At 61.2% G+C, this 12,915-nt stretch overlaps 1 protein-coding gene across 1 annotated transcript; it reads right to left on the bottom strand.

Moving 5' to 3' along the window:
- Nucleotides 1-2,070: 2,070 nt before the first annotated feature.
- Nucleotides 2,071-11,867, bottom strand: PRODH (proline dehydrogenase 1; the record flags this gene model as incomplete). Its single annotated transcript, XM_084297132.1, has 14 exons — nucleotides 2,071-3,094; nucleotides 4,182-4,270; nucleotides 4,379-4,477; nucleotides 4,569-4,744; nucleotides 4,916-5,062; nucleotides 5,157-5,249; nucleotides 5,711-5,792; nucleotides 6,079-6,158; nucleotides 6,288-6,404; nucleotides 6,540-6,604; nucleotides 6,711-6,863; nucleotides 7,200-7,234; nucleotides 11,247-11,455; nucleotides 11,583-11,867. The coding sequence occupies 14 exons, from the start codon at nucleotides 11,865-11,867 to the stop codon at nucleotides 2,907-2,909; spliced, it is 1,818 nt and encodes a 605-aa protein (XP_084153258.1). The 3' UTR covers nucleotides 2,071-2,906.
- Between the last annotated feature and the right edge of the window lie 1,048 nt (nucleotides 11,868-12,915).

Genomic DNA, 12,915 nt, shown 5'->3' with positions numbered 1-12,915 from the left:
TGCTGCAGCAGGAAGCTGGGCTTGGCAGCCCCCTGCCTGCCCTGGCAGCCTGCCCCCCCTGGAGCTTCAGCCTCGCTCCGGCTGTTTCCATGGCTGGGATTCCCTTCCTATCTGCTCTCTCCATTACCTCTGCTCTTTGCCGAGCGGGGCTGGTGCTCCCTGGCCCCGCTCCTGACAAGCCAAAGGAGACACTCACCGCCACGCATTTTCCACGCTGTTGCTTCGTGCATGGATGTGTTTACTTTTTGGCTCTTTACTTGGCTTCCATGAAGAGCTTTCTCACCTCTTCCAGGCAGAATGTCCTGTGCTGCTCCATTTTTACCAGGTCTAACCAAAGCCACCCTTTTCTCAGCAGTGTGGCTCACCTCTGCGTGGGGGATAAGCCTGTCCCTTGGCCAGGAGCCTGGGGCTGGAGAAGCTGCTGAGGATGCTGCAGGGAGGGGGAGGATTCACAGTGTGCTGGGGACAGCTTGGGCTGGGCTGGCTCGTACTGCCCGACCGGGCAGGAAGAGTTTTGCAGGCATGGGGGGATTGCACGTCCCATGGGTCATGCTGCACTCCACCAACGCTGCTCTCCACCTGGTCCCAGCGAGGATTTTGCCCCTGCCTTTGAGCAGATCAGGCTGTGTGGGTGCTCTGCAAGCTCATCTCAGTGTTTTCCGTTACAGCAGGGTTTACAGTTTCTTTTTCAGACTTCAGGCTGGAAATGCCCTACCAGGTGCTTGCCTCCCATCGAACTGTGTTTTGGAAAACAGCAAAAGAGAGAAAGAAACTCCAGCGCTGTAGTATTTCCAAACACAAAAAAAAAACAAAGGAAAAATATGTTGTTTTGTCCGTGTTTCAAAAATCCGTGCAGCTGTTTCACCAGGAAGGGCTGCACAGCGGACCACAGGGGAGCCATACGATAACGAGGCACCCGTCCCTGTCCAGCGGGGACATGTCCAGGCTCTGCTTCTTGGAAGAAATCCCCGCTCACGTGTGCTTGGACCACTCACGGCATTTGAGTGCAAGTCTGCTGAGATGGCTTCTGCACAGATGTGAGCTCTCTCCCTCGCAACTCCCCCTGCTGCTGTAGCTAGTGCCCTTGCAAGTGAGTGGGCTGCAGCACAGGCTAGGGCATACCCAGTGTTTTTTGTGCCTCCCCTTCCCTCAGGGTAGGCAGACAGCAGCTTCCAGCAGCAAGGGCTAAAGCTGGGCAGGCTGGTGAAAGCCTGAGATAAAGGGAGGGCTTAGCCAGGTCACTGTGCCCAGAATTACATGTAAGAGGGGTGGTCGCTGTTTCTGTCTGAGCATGGGTAAAGGTTGCTGGGAGCACAGGGCTTTGGGGTGTTGCACCGGCACCCAGGCTTGCAAGGCCACCCAGCACCTTGTGCAGAGAGCAGGCAGCACCCTGCACCCATCATCCCTGCACCCATCACCCCTGCAGACAGCAGCCTGCACCAGATATGGGCTGCAGAGCCGTTCAGAGGTGCATGATTAACTTTTGCAATAGTTAACTTTTGCTCCCTGTGCCCACATCCCTGGGCTCGGAGGGTGCAGGGAGCTTTGGGTCTTGGCATCTTGAGCCATTTCTTCGTGCATCTCGAAAGTCGTTCGCTCCACAACAAGCAGAAGGGGATAAAGAGGTGGCCAGGAGCAGGGATCATGTCGCCTGTACTCCCAGGAGCCTGGCTGCTACCTGCACCAGCACCTTGCTTTTAAACACCCACAGCTCCAGAGCCCCTGCCCCAGCCTGTAGTCACGCCGCCTGCCCCTCCGGGTGCTCGGAAAGGCAAAACCAGGAAACAAAAAAAATAAAAATAAAAAATAATAATAATAAAAAAAACGGAGACAAAGCAATAAGCAAGCGTAGCTGGAAAGCCTAAACATCCCCCTTCACCCCTTGGGCTTTCAGAGAAGGAACCGCGAGGGAGGCGAGGGGGGGACGGGGACCCCGGGCGGGCAGCACCCAGCCCGAGGGGGGACCCCCGGGTGCCGCCGCGGATGATGCCAGCCCCTCCCGCTCGGTTCCGCAGCTCCCCCTGGGGATGGCTCTAGGAGAGGCAGGAACAAGAACAGCCACGCTTTAATTATTGCCATTCTCTGACAAATCCAGTGTCCAGTAGCTGTCCGGATTTCCCCTTCCCACAGCACAGCTCCGGCCTCACGCACGTCCCCGCAGCGTTTGGGGCAGCACAAGGATGGGGCCCGGCGGCTCCTGCTCCCTCTCTAAATGTGTGCCCCAGGGCCAGTGCTGCTGCAAGAGGCTGAGACCAAGAGCCTGGGGAGCTGTGGCTCTGCTCAGCCCAGCGGGATGGGGCAAAAGCTTAGGCTTGCCCCAGGTGAGCAGGCAGCAGGGCTCCCCTTGTGCCCCAGCCACCTCTGCATGCCACTTTCGCTGCTAAATTCAGCCTCTGCTGGACCTTCCGCAGAGCTGGAGCCTGGTGATAATCCTCAGGCCCTTCTTCTGGCCCAGGGAGGGCTAGGGAAAGCTGAGCCATCCCGTGGGTCTTGGATGTGTGCCACGGAGCTGGTGGCCAAACCTCCGCATTTCCCTGCACTCAGAGGGCAAAACACCAGGACAATATTGGCCAAGGCTGGTGGGGAAGGGAAGGGCTGGCAGGGGAGCACCAGCATGTGTCGTGAGGGGAAGATCTGCTCGCCCTGGGCTCCCAGTGCTGGGACAGCAAGGGGGATGTCCCTTGGGGCACTGCCCGCTGGGGCAGCCCTACAGTAGTGGCCTCCCGAAGGAGGATGGGGTTCAAACAGCAACAGGAGAACATCACCTCCCCAGGCAAAGGCCTCAGAGGGGGGGGAAAAACAGCAACAAGGAAGTTAGTGGGTTAGTGGTTACACACGAAGGCACGAGAGCCCCGTCCCCAGGCACCAGCTGAGCCCAGCATTGGGTCCTGGGGGGCTGGAAGGGGTCAGGGGTTGGGGCTGAAGATGGTGCCCGCAAAGAGCCGTCGCTTGAACTCCCTCCAGAGGAGATCCCGCTCCTGGTTTGCCCTCTGCATGAAGCCCCTGTTCTCCTGGGCTCGGCGGGACAGGTAGGGCAGCACCTCATCCACCGGGCCGTAGGGCACGTACTTGTAGACGGGGAAACCAGCCTGACCTGGAGGAAGAGAAGGGGATCGTGGAGAGCCCTGAGGTCACCGGCAGCCCTGGGAATGCCGGCAGCCAGGGCTGGGCCAATTCAAGAAGCATTCAAGCAGAAACATCAAGTTAACACATTTTTCCAGCATGACCAGAGGAGGCTGCAGATGCACAGCCAAGCCCTGCGTACTGGGGGAACTCCAGGACAGAGCAGCATCCATGCTGGACAACTGCCCGGCCTGCCTCCTGCTGCTCTCCTGGCCTCGGGTCCCTGCTCCGGAGACCGGGATGGGGAGGGGGATCAGCCCTGACCTGCGAGTGCCTGTGTCTGGGCCTGTCTGTGGGGCACAGGGGTCACAAAGAAGCAGGAAAAGTCACCTCAGGTGTCAGGGAATATGCGAGAAGCCCTGGGCTGGAGCTGGGAACCCCACGCTGGGTGCCAGAGCTGGCGGTGTGGTGCCAGTGCAGGGGCACAGCTGCCCAGAGAAGGGGCCCTGGTACAGGACAAAGGTCTGGGCATGTGGCTGATGGGGACCTGCCACCACCAGCCTTGCCTCAGCTGAGCCAGTCTGCATAGCAAAGAGCTCTGGCTCCCACCACACCAGCATCTACCAGCAGCCCCATTTCAGCTCGTGGCCTGAAGGAGGAATTCCCCTGTCCTGCCACCATGGTCTCACTGGACGCTCAGCTGGACTCCACCTCAAAAGTCCTTATCTATACCCTCCCTCTCCATAACTCTGTGCAGGTGTCCCAGCATGGACACAGCCATGGAAGAGGACTAATCCATCCCACCACAGCACAGCTCTTCTGGTTACCCTTTCATGCCGGAGCTTTGAAACCTGTTGGTCTCCCCCCTACACACTCCCTGTGGCACCCAGTGTTTTCCAGGTCAGGGCACCTTCCTCTGCCAGTGCCATCCTCTCCTGGGCTTCACCACTTCTGCCCAGACAACAAGAAACCATCTTCAGCCTTGTGGCAGCCCACAGCCCAGCTCCACTGGCCCTTCAGGCCCCACAACAGGTCAAAGAGACTGCAGGGTGAGCATGGGACAGGAGCACATCTGCCACGTCCCCTCTGCTCCCAGGTACTGGAGCTTCAGCACTCACCCAGGGGGAAGGTGATCTGGTCACACATGCCCAGCAGCTGCCCAAAGCAGACCTTCTTCTCCGAAGGATGGATCCCAAGCTCCATCATCCTGCAAGGCAAACCTTGGTGTTAGGAAAAGAGCAGAGACAGCACTGCCACTGCGTGCCCCACATCCCACTTGAGAGCAAGGCACCGACCCCTCCTCGCCAGTCCCCACCTCCGCAAGGTGAATTTGATCGTGTCCTCGTTGTGAGATGCCACCATCACACTGGCTTTCTGGCTGTGCTTGATCTCCTCCAGGATATAGTCTAGGCACCTGCAGGGAAGTGTGGGGTCATGTGGGGAGGGTGTCCAAGCCCAAACCTGGTGGGGAGGGAGGTGGGAGCGTGGCTGGGGCAGGTCCCTACCTGTGGTACATCTCGTTGGTCTTCTCATAAGTGGGGTTGATGGGATCCTCATAGCCAAACTTTGCTGCTCTCTCCCGCTCCTGCTCCATGTAGGCGCCGCGGACCAGCTTGGTGCTGAAGTGCCAGCCCTCCCGGCGTGACAGCTCCACGTCCACAGTCACGTTGTTGTAAGCCTCCTGGGAGGAGGTGGCAGAGACAGCATAGGCTCATCACATCAGTGCCGTGGAGCCAGCCCCAGGATCACACCAAATGGACCAGAGCATCACCAAAGTGCTCATCCAGCTGCTCCAGCAGGTCCCTTCCCTGCTGTGTGCTCCGGAGCCTGCACAACTTCTGCCAGCCCTCACCTTCAGGTAGCACTGGTAGGTGTTGAAGATGATTGCCCGCTCCCTGTTGAAGCGGCGCTGCATCTCCAGGGTGAGGTGGCTGATGGCTGGCTGGAAGTAGCTCTGCTCTGCATCCACCATCAGCCTCACGCCCGTCTCCGTGGCTCTCTGGTGGGTGTATGATGCAGGGTGGGCTGCTGGGGCCACCTGCCACGTGTCTCCCTCCCCTCCACAGTGGCACCCAGCCCCAGCTTCCTCAGACCTTGGCGAGGATGTCCATCCGCTGCAGCATCCGTTTCATCTGCTGGTCCTCCTCCTCGGTGAAGTGTGGGAACAGAGGCTCGAGCTGCCTGGTCTGAAGTGAGAAGAGCCCGTTCACCAGCTTGCCTGGGGAGCAGCACTCCAGGAGCTGCCCATGGGAGACAAATGCCCTGGGAAGCTCACCCCCAGTCCTTCTGCAAACTCAGCATCCCCCAACCACTGCAGCATGCGGGGTGCCTGCTCCACCAGCCTTGCAGAGCCTGGGGACAGCAGACACACACCCTGTGCCCCCCAAATGCCCCTCCAGCCAGCACAGATGCTCCTGTTGTCCACCACCACCAGTTTCTTGGCACTGGCTACAGCTGCCAGACCCGCATAAAAGAGGCAAGGGGTGGTGGCCAACGGCGAAGAGAGCAAAATCCCAAGAGGGAAGAGTCAATGCAGCACCCAAACTTGGAGCAACGGCTGGGGACCAGCGCAGGGGACAGGGACATTGGTAGTGCCCCCACTGTGGAGCTGGTCGGGGGGCAGAGCCTTGCCAAAGTGTGTACCCACCTTCACGTTGGGGATGAGCAGCGGCTTGGAGAGCTTGGTGCGGCTGTCGATCAGGCTGTTCCACGCCAGCAGGTCCACAGTGCTGTGAGCAGGAAGCCAGGTCCATGCTGGTGACTTTTGGGGGTCTCTACCATCTCTCAGTCTCACCAGCAAACCATAGCCTGCTGCACGTGGCACCCCGACCCATCTTGTCACCTCCAACAAAAAAACCCTCTGCTTTCAGGGCCCCTGGTTTCTGCACCAGGCCAGCGCTGGTCTTTGAAGAATTCCCCTTGCTGCTGCCCAGCTGTCACAGGGACACGGTGAGGCTGGCCCAGGTCCCTCAGTGCCCCCACCCCACAACACCCTGCAGGTCACGGACAGCTTACCCGCTCGCACCCAGGTTCTCGCCCGTCAACCAGTGCTGGCTCTCTGCCTTGGTCGCGATGCCGAGGTTGGCCAGGGCCTCCTGCCACCAAGAGGAGCATCAGTGCCAAGGAGATGTCAGACCCCATCAGAGGTGCCACAGGTCAGGGTTGCTCCGAGGACCTCCAGGGCCACCTCCAGCAGCACATCCCTTGGATATCAGCCCGCTCACCTGCAGCTTCTCCACCTCCAGCTTCATCTCCAGTGCTGTCCGCCCACCCTGGCCCTGCTCCACGGCCATTTGGTGGAAGAACCGCCGCCACTTCACCAGCACCTCTGAGAACTGCAGCTGTAGGGGCAGGACCCTGGGTGAGCTGCACGGGCTGCAGCCCAGGCAGCTCGGAGCCTTCTGCCACGCCAAGACTCTGAGGGATCATGCCCATCACCCACATCATCCATGGCCCTGGCACCGAGGGGCACTCACCAGGAACTGAGGCCTTGCCAGCGCTGTCAGCTTGATGGCTGAGAAGCCGTCCTCTGAGCTGCCACCTGGAGAGAGCCACCATGGCACAGCTGGCCAGGACACCAGAGGGGCAGGAGGGGGTGCGGGTGTCCCTGGAGTCCCCAGGACTGTGAGGACACACCGAAGGCTTACTTGAGGCATCAATGCAGCGGAGGAAAGTCTCCATGTGCTGGTCGCATTTGGCCTCATCGGCATAGAAATAGGTGCGGGGGCTGGCGACCCCGTTGCGGTGACTGCCAGATCCACGATGGGCATGGTGCTGCTTCTTCTCCCTCTGCTCTGCTCCTGCGGTGGAAAAGGCCAGAGAGAGGCCATGTAGCCCCTGTGTTGCCTCCAGTCCTGCTAGCCTCCCCGGGAAGCTCCTGCCATGGGCTCAGGGGTGAAGAAACCTGCCTTGGACCTCACAGGAGCCCACAAAGACACCCCAATATGCCCTCCCTGCTCTGCTGACTGAGCAGGAGCTCAGCCTTTGCTGAGAAGCGGGACTGGCTGAGGACCTTCGTGTTCTTCAGCTCACGTAGGAGCTGGACCCTTCCCCCATGCCAGGCCCGTGGTGCCTGGACCGGCTGGATGCTCTGGCAGATGCTATCTCCTGTGGGCAGGAGAGGCTGGGTCACTCACCTCCTCTCTCCTTCTCGGCTGCAGAGGTGCAGGAGCTAAGAAGAGAAACAGGGAAGATAAGGGCCAGGTCAGCAACCCCTCGCAGCCCCACGCTGGTGGCCAGGGCAGCTCCAAGGCTCCCCTGCTGCCAGCCTGGTGCTGGACCCTGCTCTTCCCTTGCCATCCCATCACCAGTGGATCAAATGCTGCTCAGCATAAGCTCTGTTGGCAGCTCAGTTGCCCCAAATCCTCTCAAGGAAAACAAAGGTTTCAGCATCCAGGCAAGTGCCACCTGGGAACCCTGAGGAGCACAGGGAGGATGCCCTGACCCTGGGTCCAGAGCTGCTCTCAGCACACCCAAGCCAGCTGTGGTTGAGGACACCCACCCCATGGCAAGGACAGAGTCAGCACTGGTGCTCCATCTCCATGGCTCTCACCAAACCTCATCCGAACACCTCCCATCTCACAGGCACCAGCGACCAGACCACAAACCGAGGAGCTCTTTCAGAGCAGCTTGCATCAAGCCATAGAAACCCTGCTGCAGCTCAGCTGTCTCGCTCCTCTGCACCTTGGCATTAGTCAACAGCTTCCAAACACGGCCCCAGCTTTGGCTCCAGCCAACCTCGGATGTAATTTCAAGCCCAAGCCCTTTGCCACGGAGATAAAGGGCTCTGACAGCCCATGCTAGCGCCGGCCAAGTCATGAGTTCCTCCTGGAGCTCAAGCAGCTAAACCTCCTCTCTGACACCCTAAATCCAGCCTGCAGACAGTGGTCTTGCTTAGGAAACCCTGCCAGCCCCTGGAAGGCAGCACAGAGCTGTCTTCTCCCAGGAGATCTCTCCCTTGTGTAACCCCAGAGTCACTGCCCCCAAATTGGCCATGCCCTACGGAGCCCCATGGGGAAATATGCTGCGAGTCGAGCCAGGGGACTTCCACGGGGGAGTAGGGACACGTGTTCACCCACGTGGAAACCCTGTGACAGGGATTAGGAGCTGCTGGAAGCACAAACAAGCAGAAACAAAGCCCTTCCGTCCGGCTGGAGGCTCCCTGGAGCAGCTTTGCTTTGCTCACAGTGCAGCAAAGCCTCGTGTGAGCCAGCGCAGACGCAGCCAGAGCTCGTGGGGATCTGTGGGTGCTGCACTGCAACCCGTTGTGCTCCATGCCTGGGATGCCCCTAGGATAACAGGTCAAGAAACTTGCTGCCCCTGAATATGAAGGGTGATAGAAGGAAAGGAGAGGAGACATCATGTGCTGAGGGATGGGATGTGGTAGCAAAGCCCCTGTCAGCTGAAAGGTCCCCTTGAAGCAGGCTCTGAAGCCCCAAGCACACCTTGATCTGGCATCTGAGGTGCTGGGGACAAGCAGCAGGAACAAAGCTCTCCTGCCCTGTGCAACTTAATTAGTAGAAAACACTCTTGAATTTGGAGTGTTTTGTATTCCTAAGGACAAACACACCCTTTCCAGCAGCATTCCTGCTGCATGACTGCATCGAGCCCATCAACCCTGAGGGGGGCATTCAAAACAGTGCCATGGTGCTCATTTCATTGTTCTGCATCAAACAAAATAAAGGAAGCTCCTTCCAGCTGAAGAAATAGCTCTTCCTGGATATCATCTGCTTTCTTTGCAATATTAGTCTTGGCTAACGAAGCTGTTGCTACAAGAAGCAAATGCTACAAGAAGCAGATGCCACTTAACCCAGCAGAAGTCAGCTTATACCTGGCCACAAGCCTCTCAGAGCAGGAAGCATCTCTGAGCACAGCCCGAATGCTTTTTGCCGAGCTGCAGCTGGAAAGGAGCCACTTCTAAGACCTGCTCAGGACTTGGGAGCTCACACTTGCCCAGACAAGCACGCTGGTGCCACCACGCACAAGCCACGTGCTGTGGAGCCCAGCACAAACCAGGCCCTGTGTGTGCTACAAAGCAGGTGATGAAGAAAGCTCCAGTGGGATGCAAAGGCAGATGCAAGTCACCTCGGCCTCAGCTGCGAGCAAATGTGACTTTCAACTTTAGAAGGTCCCAAGACCAAATCTGAATAGAAGTGTGAAAGCAAGAGCATGCAATCCTGCTTTAACAAGGAAGAATCAGTGCAGTAGCACAGGGCAAACCTGCCTGTGGATTGCTGTGCACACGTAAAGTGGCTGACACAGGAGACTCAGGCTTTCAGTAAGTTTTTGATCAGGCTCAAGTAAGTTGTCTCAGGAAAAGCACAAAAGTTCCCCATGTCAGAAATACGGAGGTGATAATCCATTTCACCCTGGAGGTTACCAGGAGGGTGCCACGAGCCCAGCCTATTTGCTTTGCTCATCAGCAGGAGATGGGTCTGGCAGAGGGGATGAGGGAAAAGTCGTTCCTCAATTACCACATGAAAGGCAAGCCTTGTGGTTAGGGGAAGCCCACACTCAAACTACTGGTGAGGTCTAAAGCCAGGTAGGTAGGAATCAAGCAAAGCACTTGGCAGAAGAGAGTCCTCCAAGCTTGCCCCACACACAAGTTGCCAGCAAACAGTAGCAGGACTGCCGCAGCACCTCCCTGCACAGCATCAGTTCAAATCCTCAGGTGGAGCAGAAAGCACCCTGTGCCCCCCAGCACCCACAGCACACCCTGGCGCAGCACCCGGCACCAGCACTGGGAGTTGGAGGATAAGGGGATAAGGTGTTTTGGGGTGGCTCATTGGCCAGGCTGGTTCATAATCTCATGCTGGGGCAGACATCAGTGGTCCACACAAGAAATCTCTAGGGGAAGCGAAGTCTAAGCATGGTGGGGTGCTGCAGACACTCGGCGAGTCCAGAAGCATTCAGGGAACCTCTGCTGCAGGGGCAGGAGGGGCCCTGCCCACGTTAGCACAGCCACAGCCCAGCTCCTGGTGCAGGGTGGCCAAGGGCCAGCAAAGGACTGGAGGCTTCAAGGGGATCACGAGCAGCACCACGATGGGAGGGGGGGGGGCTCTTCCTTTCTTCCCATGGGAAGCAAAGTCCCTGCCCACCCATGCCCTACTAGGGGCTGGAGCCCATCCCAAAGCCCATGGGAATGGGCACAGCATCAGGCCGTGCTGCCTGCAGGGGACCTTTCTCCAGCTGCGTCACCGTGAGCTGGCTGCAGCTCTGCTACTCGCGCCTTGAGCACAGGGCCAAGGACACCCGTGACAAGCTGGCGGAGCGCTGGATGCCAGCCCAGGCGCTGCAGGACCCAGCCTATGCAAGGCATGCAGGGGCACAGGCTCAGCGGGTGCCCGCCCCCCCCGCACGCTGCTGTTCCTAGCTGGAAAACCGGTCGCAAGGAGCAGCCACAGCCCCGTTGCTGGGGCAGCGAGGCATTTCCACTCGGTTATCTCCAGCTTGGCTGCAGGGGAGCAGGCTGTGCTGGAGGGCCCTGCACAGCTCTTTGCGCAGGAGCTCAGCAAACAGCAGATGGCATCAGGCGGCCAGAAACCTGCCGGCTGCGGCTGGTTTGCGCTGGAAAAGCCCCGAAGCACCCAGATGCGGGAAGAAAGCAGCTCCCGAGCCCGACACCTCCAGTCCCGCACCTCCGAGCAGAGCAACAGCTTCGCCACTGAGCAGGACGCGGTGCCCTGCGACGACACGCGAGGCTGACCGCCTGCGTGCCGTTTTTGCCATTTTTCCCTCCCCCATGCCTCGTCCATTTGCTGGAACAAATCGGGCACGGTGACACCGCGGCAGCAAGGGCTTGGCAAGAGCCTCCCGTGCGGGATGCACAGGCAGCAGCACCCCCGGGGGACAACACCAGCAGCAATCCCGTGCCCTCCACCCCCAAAACCTGCTCCGGCGGGGCCAGCAGAGCCCAGCCGCAGCTCGCCAAGCGCCAGCAGCCGCTCCCCGATAACAGCACCGGGCTGCGGCGGGGCGATAAGGGCTCCGGGACGGGGCGGGGGGGGGGGTGGAGCAGCGCGCCTCGGGGCACGAGGCCCCCGTCGGGTGGCGGGGCCGTGACGCACGCGGGTTCCCGCGCGCCGCAGCCAATGGGAGCGAGGGGATGGGCGCGCTCAGCCAATAGGGACGCGGCCAAAACCCGCGCCCGCCGCCGCCGCCGCCGCCCCGGTCCCCGCGCTCACGGCTGCGGCTGGCGCCCGGCCGGCGCGGGGCCCAGGTCCTCCTCCACGCTGTAATCCAGCACGGTGCCCACGCCGAACGCTCGGTTCCGGCGGATGAGCGGCTTGATGGCCTCCTGGTCCTCCCCGGCCACGAACTGCCCGTAGAAGGTCATCTTCATCAGCCGCTCGAACAGCGCCCGGCCCAGCACCCGCCGGCCGAGCTGCAGCAGCTGCGGGATACACGGACACGGCAGCTTCAGCGCCGGGCTCCGACACCCCCCCCCCCCCCCCAAGACCCCCAAGGGGACCCCCGGGTCGGCTCCGGCATCCCCCGCCCCGCCCCACCCCGGTACCCACCTCCCGGTTGTGCTCCACCAGCGGCTCCACGGCGCACAGCCCCAGCACCAGCAGCCCCCGCAGCAGCTCGGCGCTGCTCTTGCTGCGGAACGCCTCCCGGGGGTCCCCAAAATCCACGGCGGGCGGCGGAGGAGGCACCGGCCGGGGACCGGGACCGGGACCCGAGGACCGGGGACCCCGACCCCTACCGGTAGCCGGCGGCGGGGTGGTCCCGGGCACGGAACGGGGGGCGCCCCGGGGGGCGGCGGTGGCGCAGAGAGCCCGCACGGCGCTCCGCGGAACCATGGCCCGGCGGTGCCGCCCGCCCGCCCCGCCGCCTTAAGTACCGCCCGCCCGGCGCCGCCCCGCCGGGCTCCCGCCGGCAACGGGGCTGCGGGGCCGCCGCTCCGCCCCGCGTTCCGGCCCCGCAGCCCCGGTGTCTCCCCGGGCCAGCCCTGGGTCGGGGGGGAGCCGTGCAGGGACGGGGATGGCCCGAAGGGAGCCGCGTCCCCTTGGGAAGGGTCGGGGGGCTAGGGGGGTGCACAGCCGGGTGGGGCCCCGTCCCTTCGGGAGCAGCTTCTGAAGAGCGGTGCGGGGCCAAAGAGAGCCGCGAGGGTCCCCAAAAGGGGTCCCCGTCCCCTCGCAGCCATCCGCGAGCAGCCTGCGGTGTGTCCAGCCCACGGAGCCTCCTCCTCAGGGGCGACCTGGGGTGGGATCTCAGAGCTGGGGCACCGCGCACGGGGCGGATGGCATCGCGAGCCCCCGCGCTTACTCCTCCTGGGCTGCTTGTGAACGGTTTGGGGGTCTCAGCCGAGCCCCCAGTTCGCTGGGTCAGGGTCCTGGGGTTTTCGGTCGGCTCTGCGCAGCCGGGTGCCCCCCAGAGGGGCTCTAGGGGGGGTGCCCGGCCCTCGCACCCCGCAGCTCCCGGGGACCGGCCGGCGGGCACTATTGCATCTCCCCTCTCCCCGTTCGGTCTGCCAGCCCCCGTTGTTCCCTGCAGGGAACCGAAGCATCCCCTCCCGGCTCCCCGGTGACACCTCGTGCCCGGCGATGCTCCCGGCAGCCGCCGCCCGCGGGGTTTGCTCGGGTGGGAACCCTCGGGGGGAGGGCTCCTGCGGCTTTGGTGCAGGATTTGGCTTTTCCAAAACACCTCCCGGTCATCTGAACTGGAGATCTGAACGCTGCCTGGGTGAGGTGTTGCCATCACCGGGCCGGCGGGACAGGCAGAATTAATTGCTGCAAACGGTTTTTTTCCTCCACACCCCAGCACTGGCAGTGCTGCAATTAACAACGAAAGCGTGGAGTTTCCTTGAGCTCCGTCACAAGGTTTCCTTTTGGGATGTCCTGCTCCTCC

The sequence above is a fragment of the Netta rufina genome (genome assembly GCF_964035555.1).
Source record: "Netta rufina genome assembly, chromosome: 17".
In the NCBI taxonomy this organism is placed as follows: domain Eukaryota; kingdom Metazoa; phylum Chordata; class Aves; order Anseriformes; family Anatidae; genus Netta; species Netta rufina.
Note: the sequence above shows the minus strand (reverse complement) of the source record. Positions and strands in the feature narration are given on the sequence as shown.